The sequence below is a fragment of the Octopus bimaculoides genome, chromosome 10, assembly GCF_046866305.1.
Source record: "Octopus bimaculoides isolate indiv1 chromosome 10, ASM4686630v1, whole genome shotgun sequence".
Lineage (NCBI taxonomy): Eukaryota > Metazoa > Mollusca > Cephalopoda > Octopoda > Octopodidae > Octopus > Octopus bimaculoides.
In genome coordinates this window covers 25,846,288-25,866,844 of record NC_142937.1, presented here as the reverse complement: position 1 = coordinate 25,866,844, position 20,557 = coordinate 25,846,288, and the positions used below count along the sequence as shown (strand labels likewise).

Sequence of the window (20,557 nt, the reverse complement as noted above, 5' to 3'; positions counted from 1 at the left end):
TTATTGGAGACAAGCTGACAGACATGGACGTGTGTTTCTGCTTCAATAAGCATCGTCAGCCAGCTTATTGTCCTAAACAATCTGCAATCGCAAAGGGACTTAAATTTATACAAAACATTGCAAAACACATTTGTGGCTTAGGTAATTTGCATAATTTAAACAAAAATGAGCTAAGAGAAATAACTTAGAGTGGCCAGTAACATGTATATGTACGTGTATGTATGTACGTGTGTGTGTGTATATATATATATATATATATATAAATAGATAGATAGATAGATAGATAGATAGATAGACAGACAGATAGCTAGATAGATAGATACAGGTATATCAAATACCATACAACATAGATTCATTTTATTAAAATTTCTCTGCCTCTTGAGGGTGTGTCATAACTACCAAATGGCAATTAAAACTAGTCTAGGAAAACATATGTACAAACGCACACACAAATGCACACACACATGCATACATGCACACAAATATACTCACTCTCACTCACAAATGCACACACTTGCATATGCAGATGCAGACCCCCCACACATACACAAACACTCACACACACTCGTGAATGCACACACACACACTCGTGAATGCACACACACACACTCATGAATGCACACACAAGCATATACAAATGTAAACACACACACTTACACACACAGACACAAACATATACACACACACCTATATGTAAAGTACCTTCCCATGGCACAAAATATGAATGCTATGTAGAGAAAGCCCCTTACTGTAATTTTAATTCCAATACCTTGATGCTAATTATATGCAAGGATGGGAGAAGGAAAAATAAAATTACTAGACAAACATCATTTTCTGTTTGTTTTTCTTAATATTGATAATATCTCTAGTTTCTCTTCTCTCTTTCACTCTCTCACTCACACACACACATTTGTGTGTGTGAGTGTATTTATACACACACACACACACATATATACATACATATAATTATCATCATTATCATTATCAACCTCATTTAATATTCCTTCTTCCATCCTGGCATGGGTTGGACGTTTTGACGGCAATGCACCCACAAATATATATATATATACACACATATTTATATATATATACATATATTTACACACACATGCGCCCCATCGCCATCCACACAGAAATGCAAGTACATGTATATATATTTATACATACATACATACACACACACACACATATACTATTAAGGAACATGTCATGCAGATGAGGATTGTTTTGTTTTCCAGACACTTAACTTTCTGTGCCGTGGCAAGTACTCGTGTAAACATACCCTTGCTTACATTGCCTTAGAGTACACCTTAAAGACGTAGGGTCACAGCCATCCTTGCTGTTGGTGTTGGTGTCATTATTATCATCATCATCACAGTCATCGTCATCACCACCACCACCACCATCACCACCACCATCATCATCATCACCACCACCATCACCATCATCATTACCATCACCATCATCACCACCCCCACCACCACCACCATCATCATCATCATCATCACCACCACCACCATCATGATAACTATCATCATCATCATCGTCCTCATTCCAATTAGATGTTTTAATTTGAATGTGGTGGTGGTGGTGGTGGTGGTGATGGTGATATCTGCAATCCAGGTGGGGAAAGAAGAAACTTGGGTTCTACTCTCCACCTCAAAGTGGAGGATAGAAGAGAAAAAGAAAGCAAAGTTTTGAAAATATTTGAAATCTATTCAGTAGCAAAACCAGAAGTGGGTGGCATGGCTACCCATTACCCTCAATGTTATCCTCCTCTTCCTCGTTTTAATGTTCACTTTTCCAGACAATGCACCCTGACTGTTAGAGTTTTGTCATGTGAGTTGATATAAATTATCAAACTGCCTCTGGCAGTATTACTTGAGTGAACCTGTGATATGAAGATTTCTAGCATAAGAACAAGGGCCACACATATTTAGGGAAAAGGATCTGTCAACTGTTGAAGGTTGTGTTTTCTAACTGCCAGAAGAATGAATTCCCAAGGCAGCTATACAATGGGTACAGCTATAGGGATGAAAAAAGGAGATCCAAGAAGACATGGTGTGTCACCCTCTGAGATGATCTGAAGCACCGTAGCATCACCTGGGATGATGCTCAAAATCTAGATGATTGAAAATGTCTTACTCTCTGGTGGACATGCCAGCTGTTCAGCAAGAACTAAAATGAAGACTAAGAATATGCCAAAACTAAATAATCTAATGTTTCTTTCTTCCTCTCTCTCTCTCTCTTCTCCTTCTTCTTCTTCTTCTTCTTCTTCTTTAGGTCTGTTGGTGCCTTTGAGCAGCACATCAGGCAGTCAGTGATCACCAGTTGTCTCTGTCTGTGGTCAACTGGTATGCTTCTTCTCAGGTGATGTGCTGTCTGCGTAGGTCTTCTTTGAAGGTACTACACCATGTCTACCTTGGCCAGCCTCTTTTTCTCTCAACTTCCCGTGGCATCCAGCCCATGGCTGTTCTGGCAAGCCTCTCTTCTGGCAGTTTTAGTATGTGTCCAGTCATTCTCATTTGTTGCTCAGTTACAATTGCATGCAGGGGCCTTACTCTTGCTGCTTGGAGAATGGTTCCATTTGTCACTTTGTCTCGATAAGTGTTTCTTAGGATCCTTCTGAGGCACTGCTGATGAAATACGTCAAGTTGGTAGGTGATTTTTGCTGTCATCTTCCAGGTCTCAGCTGCATAGATCTCTATTGGCAATATTGCTGTTTTGTAAGGCAGAAACATTAGCATGCCAGGTATTTCATCTGCCGCTACGTTCTGAGTCCAAATTCTGCTGAGGTTGACTTTGCCTTTCATCCTTTTAGGGTCAATTAAATAAGTACCAGTTATGCACTGGGGTTGATGTAATCGACTTAATCCATTTGTCTGTCCTTGTTTGTCCCCTCTGTGTGTAGCCCCTTGTGGGCAATAAAGAAATAAGAAACATTAGCATGCCAGGCAAGTTGCTTAGTGGTATTTCGTTTGTCTTTATGTTCTGAGTTCAAATTCCGCTGAGGTTGACTCTGTCTTTCATCCTTTCAGAAACAATAAATTAAGTACCAGTTGTGTAGTGGGGTCGATCTAATTCACTGGCCCCCTCCCCCCAAAAATTTCGGACCTTGTACCTAGAGTAGAAAAGAATATTGCTGTTTTGTATAGATGAATCTTCAGCTCTACACTTATGTCACCAAAATGTTGTCAGTCTTCTAAATACTGCCACTGCCTGTCCAATTCTGCAGCTTACATCTGTCTGTGCATCGCCATTGCTTGTCACTATACTTCCCAGATATGTGAAGCTTGTAACTTCATCAACTGGTTCTTGCCCAACTTTCACTAGTACATTTTCTCCTTGTTTCCCAACTTGTATTTCCTTCATTTTTTTAACTGCTGATTCTTAACCCAGTCTTTGCCGCTCTTTTGTAGATGGTAGGTTGTAAATAGCAGGTAATTTGGCTGTTATTTTTAGTTGTTTGATTCCCGCCCTTACCTTAGATGCACCTGGTGTTTGTTAAAGGCGGTTTAATTGTCACATTGAACAGATCAAGTACCTTTATCAAAGCTCTTGAGCTAAGTTCAAAAAGAAGGCAGTGACTTGTATTAAACAGTATATCAGAACAATGGACTTGTATATAGGACAAATAATAATAATAATAATAATAATAATAATAATAATATACAGAACCAGGCACTGGTTCTCATGGTTCTGATCTTAACTGATTGGAAATGTTATGTACATTGTTTTGTCTTGGTGTAAAAGATGGGCTACAGCAAATATTCTGCTCAATACCACAGATTTGCTTGTCAGTTTTTTTTACCTTAACCAGTTGAGTATGTCCCTTAGTGGCTGATAATATATGCATCTCTGATCACAAGCAGGAGTAGTAGGGAAGCATCATAGCCATGTGTTGAGAGGAATTCTTTGGGGTTTGAATGATTCACCTCTGTTAATATGGATGTTTTGTGCATCATCCTTAAACAACCCTTATTCAGGGACCTTTTGAGTAGGATGGGCTACTCAAACTGAAGAAAATTCTAACAATTGTTATTCATCAATTTTATCTCCATTTTCTGCTTTCCTTAAATATTGATAAACCTTAGTTTATTCTTGTCATTATCTATCATTTATGAGCAGTAATACCAATGCTCATGATTAAATAAAGGTAATACACCAGTGGATTCACTGGATACAAGTTATCTCTTAGACGGTTGTTATAACCTCTAACTTAACTCAATAATAATAATAATAATAATAATAATAATAATAATAATATTGATAATGTTTTCTTTATTGGCCACAAGGCCTTAACACAAAGCAAAAAGGGACAATACAACACAAGGGATATAATAATAATGTTTTCACTATTATCTCCTGAAGGTTCACAAAAACATCGGGGACAGTACAGAACAATAGAATGTGGGATTACATAAAAGGTGTATAAAAATAAAACAATAACAATATTGGAATATAACAATGAATAATTCCCCAAAAGAGGGAGACTTCCTTGGGTTGCTCATGGAGACCGTATAAAAACCACAGTCACCCTGAGCACTAAGTAAAATGCCCTGTTCACATTGTCCATCTTCAACTTAAAGGTTCAAGTAGGTCTGTTCACTTGAATCATTCTTGCAACATTCACCCACCTTTTAACAAAATTGCTGCAAGACAGAACTTTCTTCTCCATCCTCACTTTCCTTTTCAAGTGAAACTTGATAAAATTTATGAAGGCTTGGCCAAAGAGGTAAGTATTTGTCTTCAGCTCTTTCAATCTGGTCCACCACACAACCTCTTTTGCTAAGGCTGCCAGACAAAGAAAGACAGCCTGCCCTTCCTGGCTAAAGGAAAACAATGGACTCAGCTGAAAGCTAGATCCATTCTACATGCAATAGCAGATGTTCAACATAAACCCACAAATCAGAAATACATGGGCACTGTGCGAGAGCATGCAGAACAGTTTTAGCATTCTGTGTGCATCTCAGGCAAGCCCAGCTGATGGCAGTTCCATACCTATAGAATTTATCTCAAACCAACAATGCCTATGGTAGCACTGCTAGACCAAGGACTTCTGGAAATTATTCATAGGCCTCAGCCCAAAAGTCATCCAGAACAGACCAGCCAGTCGATTCTTATTGATGCCAAGAGTTTTTATTAACCACAAAAGGTTTATATTAAGCAAAACCTTAAGGAAGGCACAAAATATTGAGTGTGTGTGTATATTATTGTGAGGGTTTTGCATGGAAACAGGTATGAAAAAAGAAGAGAAAAAAAAGCAAATGGTAGTACGGTAATCCTTCAACCATCGTGGGTGTTACGTTCCAAAACCTCCCACAGAAATAATTAAAATCGAAAAAAATATAAATACTTATCGGCCGCAGAAACCCGCGATATACTGAGGAGTCTGCAAAATAAATTTACATAGGCGCAGGAGTGGCTGTGTGGTAAGTAGCATGCTTACCAACCACATGGTTCCGGGTTCAGTCCCACTGCGTGGCACCTTGGGCAAGTGTCTTCTACTATAGCCTCGGGCCGACCAAAGCCTTGTGAGAAGATTTGGTAGACGGAAACTGAAAGAAGCCCGTCGTATATATGTATATATATATATATATATGTTTGTGTGTCTGTGTTTGTCCCACCAGCATCGCTTGACAACCGATGTTGATGTGTTTACGTCCCCGTAACTTAGCAGTTCGGCAAAAGAGACCGATAGAATAAGTACTAGGCTTCCAAAGAATAAGTCCTGGGGTCGATTTGCTCGACTAAAAAGGCGGTGCTCCAGCATGGCCGCAGTCAAATGACTGAAACAAGTAAAAGAGTAAATGAGTATTAGCTAGAAAAATCTGCGATGTACTGAGTGCGCAATAGATGAACCACGATATGGCAAAGGATTACTGTAATAACACTTTAACTAGAGTATTCCTCATTAGGGAGGAGATGTTCAAGGGCTGCTCATGGTAAACTCCCATAAAACCATGGGTGTCCTGACTTCTGGGGCAGGTGTCTTTTCTCAGTTTCTTGTCTCTGATTTACTTACAGGCATAGCAACAAGTTTCAAATTAGAAAATAAGTGAATCACAAATAAAGATTAAATTTAAGAAGTTTTAGATCTAAAAAAATAAAAATTTTTTTGGGGAAAAAAAAAATGAGTTTGAAAAATAAGAAAAATAAGAAAAGGAGAGAAAATCAAGGGAATTGAAGTAAATGAAAGTGAATTGCCACAAGCAGCTAAAAGTGTTAATTATATCCTGACAAAAATAAGTCTGACACTCAATGAAATTACATACAACTACGTTTAGTATTTATTTATCTGTCTGTCTGTCTATTTAGCTATCTATCTACCTGTCTAAATAGTGTATGTATGTATGTATCTATCTATCTTTCACTTTCTATCTATGTATCTCTCTCTATTTCTTTCTTTCTTTCTTTCTTTCTTTCTCTCTCTTTCTCGCTACCCTTCAATTTAATATATTTTGTTTAGTTTGTCTTAGATTTAAGCCAGTCATTTCTAAAAGAAATTAATATTTATTTTCACAGTTCACTGCAGTTCTTTCTGAGGTAAAGAAAAAGAGAAAGAAAGAAAGCAATCAAGCTAACAAGAAAGAAAGAAAGAAAGAAAGAAAAAGAAAACCTTTTGGCGATTCATTTATAAAGGAATAATACAAATCAGATTTTTTTATTTACTCAGAAATAAGTTAATACTTTTCAGTGAATCACTTTGTACTAAGAGATATTTTGTAAGTTATAATTCAGTGCAGTTTGTTAAAACCAGGTCTACATAAATTGGTACAAGTGAATGAGTTGTGGCTTATTTATTTATTTATTTATTTATTGTTATCAGAGAGTCTATGGGAGAAAAAAAAATGGCAGAATCAATAAGCTTTTTAGCCTTACCTAGATTAGACGGGTAAGAGTTGGTGGTGATGATGTGATTTACAGTTGATGTTCACCATCACCACCACCACCACTATCACAACCATTCATCCCCACAATCATCATCATCATCATCACCATTCATTTGACTAAAATTCTTGAAGGCAGTGCCCCAGCATGGCCACAGTCTAATGACTGAAACAAGTAAAAGATAAGAGGAGTGAGCTACTGTGACATGAGGAGAGGAGCTCCTCTGTAATGAACCAGTCATAGCAGAACTTTAATCTGTAGATAATCCAAGGTATACGTGGCTTAATCTTTGGACAAAAGGACAGTCTGTTTTTTATTATCCCTATGTGTCCCTTTGTCTCTTTACTTACCTAACTTAGGATAATATGGGTACCTTTACACCAGTCAAGGGTAACTCATTCGACAAGTGGGCTACATGGCTCATTATCAGATGGGTCACACAACCAAAAAAGGGTTTGCTATTCAGAAAGTTTGCTATTCAGAAAGTCCCGTGGGTTGCAGTTTGTACATGACTGCTTTATGCATTCACTAGACATGCTAGAAAAAGCAGCCAAATCTCCTTATCGCGGCCAACAGTATTTAAAAAAAAAAATGGGTGACATACTATAATCGCTAATATAAGAAGTGATGAAATGGGCACAGTTGGAAAGCCTTTCGTCATATGTCTATTTGATCAAGGCTGACCTAGGGCTAAGTAACAACAAAAACAACAGCAACATGCCTTGTGCAAAGTGTGAGATTTACATAGACGTTCAAAGTGCTAGAAACAGCAGTCAATTCCACCCCTTACAATCACACCCAGACGTCTTTAAAAAGGAAAGACATTGAATAATGTAGTCTTCGATAAGAGGATCACAATTGGAACGCCTTTGATCATAGGTCTGTGGAGTTGGGGGCTAAACCACAGTAAACTATTCACATATCAGTGTCCGTCCGTCCGTCCGATCTATCTATCTATCTATCTGTCTGTCTCTTTGTCTGTATGTCTGCATACCTATCTGTCTGATAATCTATTTACCTTTCTACCGACTTGTCATCATCTGGCTACCTTCATCTATCAACCGATATGTATTTCTGCTTCCTTGTCTTCGTCTACAGGTCTATCTGCTTATTTGCCTATTATATCAACCCATTCAGTAAATTAATACTTGGAACGGGAAAGCAATCACCGACAAGCGCATCGAAAAATAAATAAATAAATAAATAAAAAGGCGGGGAGGAAAGAAAAGATGTAGAAGGAGACAAAACAAAAATAATTAGACGTAAATGTAATACCAAGGAGAAAACTACAGCGTGCCAGTCGCATCATGCAACAGTAGGAGACAGAGCTTCGTCGGTGAGTTGTATTGGCATGGTAACGTTGCATGGACGCTTTTCTAAAAATCAATGAACTGTATGTGTGCTTGTATGTATATATTTATGTATATGTGGATCTGTGTGTGCGTGTTTGCGTATTAGTGTGAGAATGGAAATATTTCGGTGCAAACGTGCCCGCAGGAAGATGCGAAATTGCATTCTTGAATATAAGTGACGTGTTTCATGAATGTCAGTATTTACATTTTTAAATGTGCGTGTGGGAGGGGTGAATGCGTGCGTCGTCTGTATATGCTATAAGGAAATACTTAAGAATTTATATGTAAAATAAATCATTATTGCACATGATTACGTGCATATATGCCAACTTAAGTATTATCTATCTTCAAATGTATGCATGTATAAATGCGTGCGAACGGCCTTGTGTGTGTACGCGCAACAAGAGAAATACTCTGCATGCTTAGAAATATAGTGACGCGTGGAATATATTATATATATACTCTACAATGTGTGTCGTCGTGTGTGCATGTAGGTGACACACATCGCTCGAGATAGAAGGAAAAAAAATACATCATGTGATTAATAACTAAAATATGTGTAATGTAACAAGTGCTGTTTCGGTATCAACGATCTACGTTATAGAAAACGAAACCATTAGCCTACTACTTATTCCGCTAACCTTTCTTTTACTTTCTTTCTTTCTCTCTTTAACTGATCCTTTTTATATCGTATATTGTGTTTATATTAAAGGTTTTAATCCAAATCATAGCGATAAAGTTTAACGTGGGTCTCTCAATAAAGACGTTGCGCTTTTAGATGACGGGAGATAACCGACTAATGGAACGCACTTGTCACTTTCACATTTTTAGCGCTCATTCGCATCTAATTTTTTAAACGAAGAATTAAAATTAAATTAATTAAAAAATATTTAATACCTGTATAATTTCTAATTAAATAAAATATTTATTTAAAACAATACACAAATAGATTATTTCTCAATATATTTCAAATTTATTTTAGGGTCGAATAAAAATAGGCGATATAGATGTGTTGTTTTTATGAATGACTAAATAATTTTATAAATGATATATGAATTTATAAATTGCAACTACGTATCTGTTATAGCGTAATTTTCATTTATCTGAATTTCTTCATGACATCATTATTGTTAATCGTTGCTGCTTGGTCAAAGGCCAATTAAATAGCCATTGCTATGTGGCTATTCTACTATTTGGATACCGCCCAAGATTGTTTTTTAGATTTTATTTTATGTTAAAAATTCAACAGATAAGAATTTTAGCTGTGCAAGCAAAAATTCAATGACAACCCTTAATTATTTTTTAAAAAAAAGCAACAAATATATTTCTAATCGCTACATCAAATTCTTGTACTTTTTTTTTATTAGCAGCCAATCAACGAATATCATTTATAAAGTTTAGGTCGAGGAAAGGGTAAGTCGTCTACTTGGAATAGCCAAAGGCAGCCATCTTTCTGTTTTCCGGTAGAGTAATAACAATCATAAAACTATCTTTATTTTTCAAGGTTCATTAAGCTGCTGAGGATGCTGGAAAGAAAAATACTGACACACAGAAGAATAGAAAAACCATGGATGAATATTTCGTTAGAATTATTGTTTGCTGGCAAAATTTTTCATTGATAAGTCGTAGCCTGGGTGTGAGCCGGCTGGTGCGCTACTCGTCTCCAGTGGCTTGACAGATGACACAGGCTGGGACACTCTCTCGGATTTACTCATAAAACACCTGTACAGTCTAAACGGATGCGTGTATCATGGATCTAGGAATAGACTTTCAGGATTATAGGGACCTGCAGCTTCCCTTATGTATTTTACAGTTGGACCCTGCAGACAGAGCAGTTTTGAGAATTGCAGGTAAGTGTGACAGATTCTTTATATAACTGTTGAATTCCATACATTTTTACCACTTGTAGCATCTGTATCACTATGCCTTTATTTTAGACCCTATTTTCTTGTATTTAACACTGTAAACGTGAAACAGCTTACGTCATGATTCTTCCGTGTTAATATATTCCGAAATGTTTCTCTGACTAGTTAATTCCAACTCAATAATTACTGTTAGCTGTTGCAATATTAAGAGGGTATAACTACACATTAGTGCTCCATCGATTTTGTTTCCGCATAATTTTCTGAAAAATGCATGATTTTTAAAAGAAATTTTGCAGAAATACATTTTCAAGGGTGTAGATTAGGGTTATGTTGATAATATTAAGAAAATATAAATATTTGTTGAAGGAGTTTCGAATCATTCTCACCCTCTCTGTGAATTCGTTTCCACGTAACTCTATTTTGAAATGCGTATCATTAAATGACATTTTGCAGAAATATATTTTGTAGAGTGTAGATTGCGTAATGTTGATGTTTCAAACGTAGAAATCTGAGGAAAAAAAGAGGTGTAAAATGCTAAAGTTACTGAAATAAATGGAATACTAATCTAGAGTTAATGCTTATTAGCATTTCCGTTGTTAAACTGAAAGTACAAGCTACATTCTCCTTGAAACAAAACCTTCGAATTTTCTTATAAATAATCTTTATTATTAAATTCTTTCAAACAGTCGAATAGATTTTTTAAAAAAGAAATATATTCATCTTTTAATTTTCGTTTGTTGTTTTTTTTCGTGAATAATTTTTGCGTTGCGATTTATTTAGTAAGGCACATATTTCACGTCGCAATTTATTGCATCTTGTTTCAATATCAAACAGTTGGAGGTTACGATCAGCATACAAGGATATATATATAAATACGTTTGTTATATCAAAGCTAAAATCTAAGTCCTTCCACGCCCCCTTATCTCTCTATATCTCTCTCTATATATAATCAATGAAAACCCCAACCACCATGAAAAAGTAACTCCTGAAACAAATATAAATAAAAAGAATAATTGATATTACTTCTAGTGTAACATCTTGTGTTAAGTTATTATTACTTCGATACTGTTTCTAAGTCACGCCATCCTGTCTGTCTGTGCATCATCATTGATAGGAAGGAAGCTGCGAGAAGCCCATTCATAAGCTGCTTGTTTGATAATACCCGTAGCCTAACCTGTTTTATCTATTCGGTCCGACCCAGCCTTCCCCCAAAGCATACGCTAGTAGTGAGAGCAACAGCAACATCTATTTTCGTCCTTCCTCGCTTCTAAGACATCATATTCACTCCTGCCAAATATATATATATATACATCTCAAACATCGACGTTGTTTTCTCTTTTTTCTCATTTCAAGAGGGATTTTCTTTACCTCGACAAGTTTCTACGAACTGACACCTTCGATCTCTATTGTCATAGCCACCTTCCCGAAAAAAACTACATTCTGAGCCATGGTTTAGGCCCCTAGTATGCAATGTATCCACTGAATCCAAATTTAATAACCAAGCGGGTAGAGGTTGGGTAGTAACTTCTGGTATCTAAACCTTTTGATCTAGTCAATCTGCACCCGTTTGCATCTGGTAATGGAAATGGATGTTTTCGGTGTATGTGGCCATCAATAGGGTGTGCCCAGTGTAGCCGAAGGTCCAAATATTTCTGTCGTAGGATTATACCCTTTACTCGGATTTACCTTCTTAAGCAGCCTGTTTTGTTGTCAAAATGGATACGCCTGGTTATATGGACCCTGAAATGCCTGATGTGATGGTACAGTATGAAGAAAATCGGAAAAAAGATACAGGTAACTAAAATAGTTGACGATATCGAAGTAGAGTAAAAGTAGTGTTTTAGGTTCTAGTCACACTCTTGTTGCACACACACACTCACAGTCATACCTGCATACCTGCCATTCTTCCCTGAAGAAAGTCCTTCAGATAATCTAATAACTAAAAAAAAAAACAAAAAAAAACTCTACTAATTGTCTTTTTGTTTCTATTTCAGACGAGAGAGATGCCGTACAGAAAAAGACTTTCACCAAATGGGTGAATAAACATTTACTTAAGGTATGTATATATAAAAAAAAATAATAAAGTGTTGTGTCTATTCACCGTTCTTACAGCTAAGACTGGTTGCTCTGCTATTCCAAACTATCATTATTTTCTAGGTACTGTTAATTAATTACTAGCTTACTATAATGATTATACTACCACCAAACCACCTTCATGCAAAAACCTCATTTCTTTGACGATCGAAAGCGTATTCAAATCCCGCTCAGGTTAAATTTGCCTTTCGTCCCTCCCGGTTCGATGGAATAAGGTATCAATCAAGTACTGGGCTCCGTGATATCGATTAGCTCCTTCCCTTGCAAATTACCGGCCTTGTGTCTGAATCAGAAACAATTATATTATTTGCATAGTGATAAATATCGATGCTGTCTACCTCATAAATTTGACACTTAAACACGTGTGCGTGTATATATGTCCTCCCATTTCTCTCCATATCACTTTCTCCATTCTAAAAGACACGTACCACCCATTGATAAGATATTTCACGGACACACGTGTTCTAACAGCAATTGTTTTTCCAGTTTCTGCTTCATGCTTCATGTTTGATTGTGGAGGGTGGGGGCACCGATGTATCATTCGTAAAATTGAGTGAACATAGTTGGGAGTAAAGTGCAAATACCTGCTATTAAGATTCGAAACCATTTCAGAGACACGTCTTCTAAAGTGTCTCGTTACCTTTACAAGTGTTTGTGATATATGTAACCCCATCTCTGCCTCCCTTTCTCTCTACTCGCTTGCGCACTTATTCTGCATAATATATATTGTATATATACATATATGTATATAAGATTGATTTTACTTACGAATGATACACAATATATATTATAAAATATTATGCATTATAAAATACATGTACTACACACATACACACACACACACACACACACACACACACACATATGTGTGTGTGTGTGTGCGTGCATATATACATGCGCATACGCAACGCAATTATCACGTCTTACCCGAATTCACCGATAAGCTTATGGCTTCGATCCAAGACTATGATATTAAAAAAAAAATTGAGCAGGGTGCTGCGCAGCGAGTTCGAACCCCTGAAAGTGTTTCATGTAAAATAAAATAATTTGTGCGAATCTGATGACTCACTCCACTGCTATTTAGTTTTTGTTTGTTTTGTTTTTCTGCTTGATGCAACACATGAATGCATACGTGTGTGTGTGTGTGTGTGTGTGTGTGTATATATGTGTGTGTGTGTATATATGTGTGTGTGTGTGTGTAGTTAAATCTAGCCATATAAAGATACACACAAGCGCACTGATATAGGTTAACGATTTACGTACAGGCCCAGCTGATTGATTACATTTTAGACTGGAATCCATTTTCGATTTCGTGCACATCATTACCGATCATGCTGTATAAGGTCTCTTTCTCCCTCCCCCTCTCTTTATATACATAGAAAGGGGGAGAGGAAAGCATGAATGTGTGTGTGTGTGTGTGTGTGTGTGTATATATATATATTTATATATGCACGCTAGTTGCTGTTTCTTGCTTCCCAGTGTCTTTCTTACGCTGTTTCTCTCTCTTCAAAACGAGAAATTTAATAAGCCAGATTTGTTCAACAAATGTATTGCGATTACCTTGTATTATGTATACGTGCGTGTGTATGGATGTACGTATATTGTCTGTGTCTATCTGTGTGTGTGTGTGTGTGTGTGTGTGTGTGTGTGCATGCACATAAACGGACAAATATATGTGTGATGATGTATATTGAAATCGATCCCTCACATTCACTATTGCCGAGTGTCACTCCACTCCGCTCCGCGACGTTTTTCTCTGATGAAAAATACTGATCTTATCCTTCCCTACACTTCATTGATTTCATTTCAGTTTAATATTTATCTGTCCTCTATCTAAATTAGGTTTTCACCTACTCAACGGGGGCCACTCAACCTGTTAAAACAGCAGCTACATCTCCGCCTTGAAAAAAAAAAAGGACATCGAATAAAGTAGTAGTCTTGATGGCCACAACATTATTATTGATCATAGGTCTGACGTATAAATCTGAAATGGGGTTATTACTACAGTACCACATTAGGTTTATCTTTTCTTAGATAAAACAGAGTTAATCCAATCCATCGGATTATTTGATACAGATTTTCTGTTAGACACTTGTTACCTTCATTATTTTTAATTGGTATTAGGCATAACTGCAGATTAGCGCCCCGGCAACTTTGTCTCCGCGCAGCTTTCTGGAAACAATGCATGTTTTTTTGAAGAAATTTTTCAATGACACATTTTTGAGGGTGTAAAAAATTTGCTGATATCTAAAGAAAATATACTTTTTTCTCTTTTTTAAGGAATTTCGGATCGTTCTCGTCTCCTTCCAATTTTCTTTCCTCGTAATTCTCTTTAAAATGCATATCTTTAAATGACATTTTATATAAATACGTGTCGATTATGTAACGATGATCTGAAAAAAAAAAATGAAAAATGCTGAAATTTGTAATTTCGGGCCGGGTGGAAAATAGCCTGAAAATATTCCTTCCAAATTTTTGTTTTATTAAATTTTATTAACATTGCAATCTACATTCTCGAAACCGTAACTGTAAAGTTTCACGAAAAAATATGCCTTTCACAGACAGTTATAGACAAATAAACTCGGTAGGGCCCTAATCTGTAGTTGCGCCTCACAAGTTTTCCCGTATGTTATATATTCTACACGTCTATCACTTGACAGATAATGTGTTGCATGGGTGTGACGCAGAAAGATTTTCTTGTTCCTCTTCAACACATGATAAACGAACGATAGACAGAAATCATATGAGAGGCTGACGTAACTGCAGTTTGATGCCCCGGAACTTGTTTCCTCATAACTGTCTGGAAAATACATAGTTGTTAATGAAATTTTGCAGAGATTTATTTTAGAAAAGATAGAACATTTTGCAAGTGGATTACTTTTGGGTTATTCTTCACCGTTCGGATTTTTTTTACTTTCAATTTCCGTAATCTTAGCATTTTAAACTTTTTTTCCTGATTTATATGACTGAAACATCTTTACATAGTATCGACTCTTGAAAATGAATTTCAGTCAAATGTCATTTTAAAAGATACATTTTAAAGAGAGTTATAATGAAACTAATTTGGGAGGGGTCAGAATGATACGGAATTCTCTCCCTCCCCACTTTTTAAATATTATCAGCACAATCGTAATCTATGCCATCGAAAATGTGTCTGCAAAAATTTCATTTAAAAATGTTTAATATTGATTTATTTTTTTTAGAAAGCTATGCAAGAACCTAGGCAGAAGCGGGGTATCAAACTGTAGTTATGCTGAAGAGGCTCTCGTTGGTGTGTGGGGAAATGTAATTGTGATAGAATAAATGAAATATATATATATTATGTATGTGTGTGTGTGTATAGAGGCATGGCTATGTGGTTAAAGTTTCATTTCCCGACCACATAGTTTTAGGTTCAAACCCACTGCATGGCTCTTTATGCAAGTGTCTTTTTCTATAGCCTCAGGTTGACCAGGGTCTTATGAGTGCATTTGCTAAATATAAACTGAAAGAAGCCTGCCACATATGTATGTATATACATGTGTGTGTGTGTGTGTGTGTGTGTAGATATGTGTGTGTTTGCAGCTCTTTGTATTGACATCATGCAATAGTTATCAATAACGTCATACAAGTGATGTCATATATTTGCAATCTTCTACAAAAATGTATTTGGCCATTATGCTGTTCTTGTTCAAAGAACTAGATGTATTACTTTGCCTGGAAACAAATGAAGGTTGGTGACAAGCAGGGCATCCAGTCATAGAAAGTCTTAATTCAACAAATTCCACCTGATCCATGCAAACATACATAAACAATGATGACTGAATGAAATGTATTTAGTCATCATTGTATTTCAGCCATCAATGTAACATTCAACTGTTTATAGGGTGGCAAATATTGCATGAATTTCTACCATTCCTACCTTATTCTTTATCTTGTTCACATTCTGTTATTAGTAATTTGGACAATAAATTGACATTGACACTTATTTATTGCCATGTGATTTTTTTCATTTTAATCTAAATATTCCATTTTGTATGGGTTAAAAAGTTGACATCTCACACGCAATGTCAGACCTCAAAACAGTTTTATTAAAAAAAAAAAAAAAAAAAAAAGACAGAAGAAAAAAGAAATGCTTATAAACTTGTGATACCAAACAGCTGTTTAGTGGAGTTTTTCAGATGATTAGCTAATGAATATTGGTTTCAAATTTTGGCATAAGGCCAGCAATTTTGGAGGTGGGGTAAGTCCATTACATTGCCACCCCCTCCCCCCATCTCTCGCAATGCTCAACTGCTATTTGAATTTTATTGGCCCTGAAAGTATGAAAGGTAAAGTTGACCTTGGTGGAATTTGAACTCGGAATGTAAAGATGGATGAAATGCTGCCAGGCATTTTGGCTGGCTTGCTAACAATTCTGCCAGCTCACTGCCTTGATTAACTAATCAATAGTAACGCCAGCATTATGATGCAAGAGCTTCCAGAATCTTTGTATTTGGTTGACATGATACTGCGAACAACAATGATGATAATCATCATCATTATCACTTTGACTTTCAATACTCCATGGGTGAGACGGAGTTCATTAACGCAGATTTTCTATGGCTGGATGCCTTTTCTGTTGCCAACCCTCGCATGTTTCCAAGCAAGGTAATACTTTCCCATGGACAGATTTGTTTTTCACAAGAGACTGAAAATGAACAACCTCACTTGTATGATGGAGATGCTCATTTACATCAACACATGGGTCCAGTCCCCCATATATCATCATCATTTAACATCTATTCCCCATGTGGGCATGGGTTGGATGGTTTGACAAGAGCTGGAGAGCTGTGCCAAGCACTATTGTCTGTTTTGGCATGGTTTCTATGGCTGGGTGCCCTTCTTAACACCAACCACTTTACAGAGTGGGTACTTTTTTTCATGGCACTGGTGGGGGTCACCAAGTAACTTGTATAACAAGATAAAGTCCCCTTGACTGGGGGAGTAGTATTGAAGGGGATGGCTTTGCACCAGTTGATGAGAGGTTAAAAGAATAATAGATAGAGATAGGTATCTTGCTGTAGAAGAGATATCCCAGTTAAAGAAGGGAGAGAAAGAGATTCAAAGAGAAAGATAGTGTGGGAGAGATGGTGGTAAATATACATCAGAACATACCCTCAAGGTACAGTGGTGGGGGTGAATATAGGTAGTGATATAAAGGACTGAACTGGGTGAGGGGGTCAGGGGAAAAAAATATATATATATATATGATAATGATGCGCACATAATGAGCTTCTTTCAGTTTCTGCCTACCAAATCCACTCACAAAGATTTGGTTTGTCCAGGACAGGAGTAAAAGACACTTGACTAAGGAATCCTGCATTTATACATATATATGTTTATATGTGTATGTATATCTGTGCCTTCTTGACATCGTGTGATAGTTGTGTCACTGACATAAAAGCTGTTGTTCAGTTTGTTCAGCCCCAGGTTAACCATGTTGGTCACAGCATTCTGACCATGTTTTTATTCACACTTGGACTATATCAACCAATGTCCCCTTTGCATTTTTTAAGTATGTAATTTGAGAGATGTGGCTGCTATTTTTAGCAGATTGTGTGACTACAATGGTTCCTTTAGCTTACAGGTAATAGTGAAGGTCTTCATTCTGAGAAAAGTCAGTTTTTTCTGAGAATTAGGTCCTTCATTGCACTCCAGCTGTGTTTGATGTTTTTGAAATCACTTGAAGTATAGGGTATATTGGCTGCATTATTTCTAAGTTACTGATTTACTCTCTGAAATCTAGAGTAGTTATAAATACAGAGACAGGGGAAAATAATTTATTAACGAATATTTACATTTCTGCTTCCAAAGCTGTGTTTTGAATTTGCTTGTATTTGTAATTCTGAAATGAGTGAAGGTTTTGTAATAATATCCTAAGTTTTGTATCTGGCTTGTGCCTTGTTTCTGATGTTGATGTCAAGTCATGTGTGCTAACTTGTTTATCATTATTGGAGAAAGGAGTGAATTTGTGACAAAATAAAGACGAGCAAAATACTAAATTTGGAACAATGATTTAACTTGGTACGGTTTGGTTCATAAAAGGGTACAAAGTTGTGTACATTGTAGAGGACTAATCCATTTTTAAAACACAAATTATAATTATTTGACATCCGTATCCCATGCTGACATGAGTTGGAAGATTTGACAAGATCCAACAAGCCAGAAGACTGCATTGATCTCCGATGTCTGCTTTGACATGGTTTCTATGGCTGGGTGCCCTTCCTAATGCCAACCATTTTACAAGAGTGGACTGGGTGTTTTTATTGCTTCGGAACCACATGGTGCCAAGCTCAGTCCCACTGTGTGGCACCTTGGGCATGTTTTCTGCTATAGCCCTGGGCCAACCAAAGCATTTTGAGTGGATTTTGTAGCCAGAAACTGAAAGAAGCCTGTCATGTATGTATACATGTTTGTCCCCATCACTGCTTGACAGCCAGTCTTAGTGTGTTTACATCCCCTGTAATCTAGCAGTTCAGCAAAAGATACTGATAGAATAAGTACCAGGCTTTAAAAATAAGTCCTGGGGTTGGTACATTTGACTAAAATTTCTCAAGGTGGTGCCCCAGCATGGGCTGCAGTCTAATGGTTGAAACAAGTAAGAGCTATACATCCATTATTGAACAACTGAATTGTTCAACTCATTAATGACCAGAATGCCTAAGTATTCCACAGACACATGTACTCTTTAACTCTTAACATCATAAACCTCTCCAATCCACGGTAGACACTTTCATGAACCGTTTGAAAACCTGCCTTATCACTAGGTACACAAATGGGTTGCCCAGGATATGACCCGTAACATTTCAAGGTCATGTATGCACACAGAAGGCTTCATAAAAGTTATTACATTCTAAACCTAGCCATTTTTAGTCTCTTTTGCCAAATCCTTTTACGAACAAAGAGTTGAAACAGAGAACTATACATGAGAGTAAGAGTTAAAGTAATTCTCAGGTAGAATTAGCATATCAAGGTTACCCCTATGAGTTACAGGAATAGTTCATCAGACAAGCTTCTACACGTGCTATCTTCTGAGCTTCACTTGCAAGGGTTGGATTGACCCGAAATTATGGTAAAGACACTTGCCAAACCTGCTGTATAGTGATCCCTGAACTGTAAGGTTCTGAAGCAAACTTCTTAACCAGTCGGCCATACTTGTAGACCCTGTGTGTGCGTGTAATATGTATAAAAAAAAATCATCATTTAATATTTGTTCTCCATGCTGGCGTAGGTTGACTGACAGGAACAGGCAAGTTAGAAGAGTGTACCAAGCCCTGCTGTCTGCTTTGGCATGTTTCTACAGTTGGATGCCATTCCTAATGCCATATGCATGCAAACACATGCACGCGCATGGACAGGCATGGCTGTGTGGTTAAGAAGTTAGCATCCCAATCACATGGTTTCATGTTCATTTCTATTATGTGGTACCTTCGCAAATGTCCTGTATGGTCTTGGGTCAATAATGTCTTGGGAATAAATTTGGTAAATGGAAACTGAAAGAAGCACATCATACAATATGTGTGTTTACACATGTATATATGAATCTGTGTTTTTTGTTTCCATTTGTACTGTATGAAAATCATAAGTGAGGAGTGATGGTCTTGTCATCACTTCACTTTTGCCAGCAAATGCTCTATTTGCTTTGCACCTTCGAAGACACACGAAATAAAAGATCCCTTGAGAAGCAATTAAGGGTCTACAGCAGGAAGGGTATCCAGCTGTAGAACAACGCCTCAATGTATTTATCTAACCCATGCTAGCATTGAAAAGGGATGCAACATAAATGGAGTCTGTGAGTATATGCGTGTGTGTTAATAGACTGAGAACATTACATATATTCCAGAGTTTCCTCTTTCTATCACAAATATATCTGGCCAGCAGATTGACCTGATCGTCCTCTAACGGGTTAAAAACAGGACATTATGTCTAAGCAAGAGGAATAATTACACAGAATCATTTAAAAAGGAAATAAATATTTCTTATCAAACAATCTTCCCTTTATCAATCAGACAATTGCTGTTCTTTCATTGACTAATGTTGGTTCATGTTTTTGCTTTTGTTTTCCAAATTTTATGTTCATGTTTTGATATTGAATTACAATATGATAATATGAATATGAAATTATTGAATATTTATAGAATTTGTAAGCTTCATGTAATAATAGATGGTAAATCAATCATTAAAATATCAGAATGGTTTCCAGGTCTTGTAAGGGTGAATGACTTTGTTTGCTCTTATCATCTTTTTCTTAGCATTTGCATTTCATATTTTACAAAAAGGTGATGTGGTGTGCTCAAGATTATTTTCTTTTTTCATCTTTAATCAATTAAACAC

At 36.7% G+C, this 20,557-nt stretch overlaps 1 protein-coding gene across 7 annotated transcripts in view; it reads left to right on the top strand.

Moving 5' to 3' along the window:
- Positions 1-9,674: 9,674 nt before the first annotated feature.
- The window catches only part of LOC106880784 (uncharacterized), a 274,817-nt gene continuing 263,934 nt past the window's right edge, over positions 9,675-20,557 (top strand). For all 7 annotated transcript variants that reach the window (XM_089358464.1, XM_089358463.1, XM_089358466.1 and 4 more), the window contains exons 1-2: positions 9,675-10,093; positions 12,103-12,164. In XM_089358464.1, coding sequence (XP_089214590.1) covers positions 9,994-10,093; positions 12,103-12,164 — 162 coding nt within the window. In that variant the 5' untranslated portion in view covers positions 9,675-9,993. The remainder of the gene's footprint in view (positions 10,094-12,102; positions 12,165-20,557) is intronic.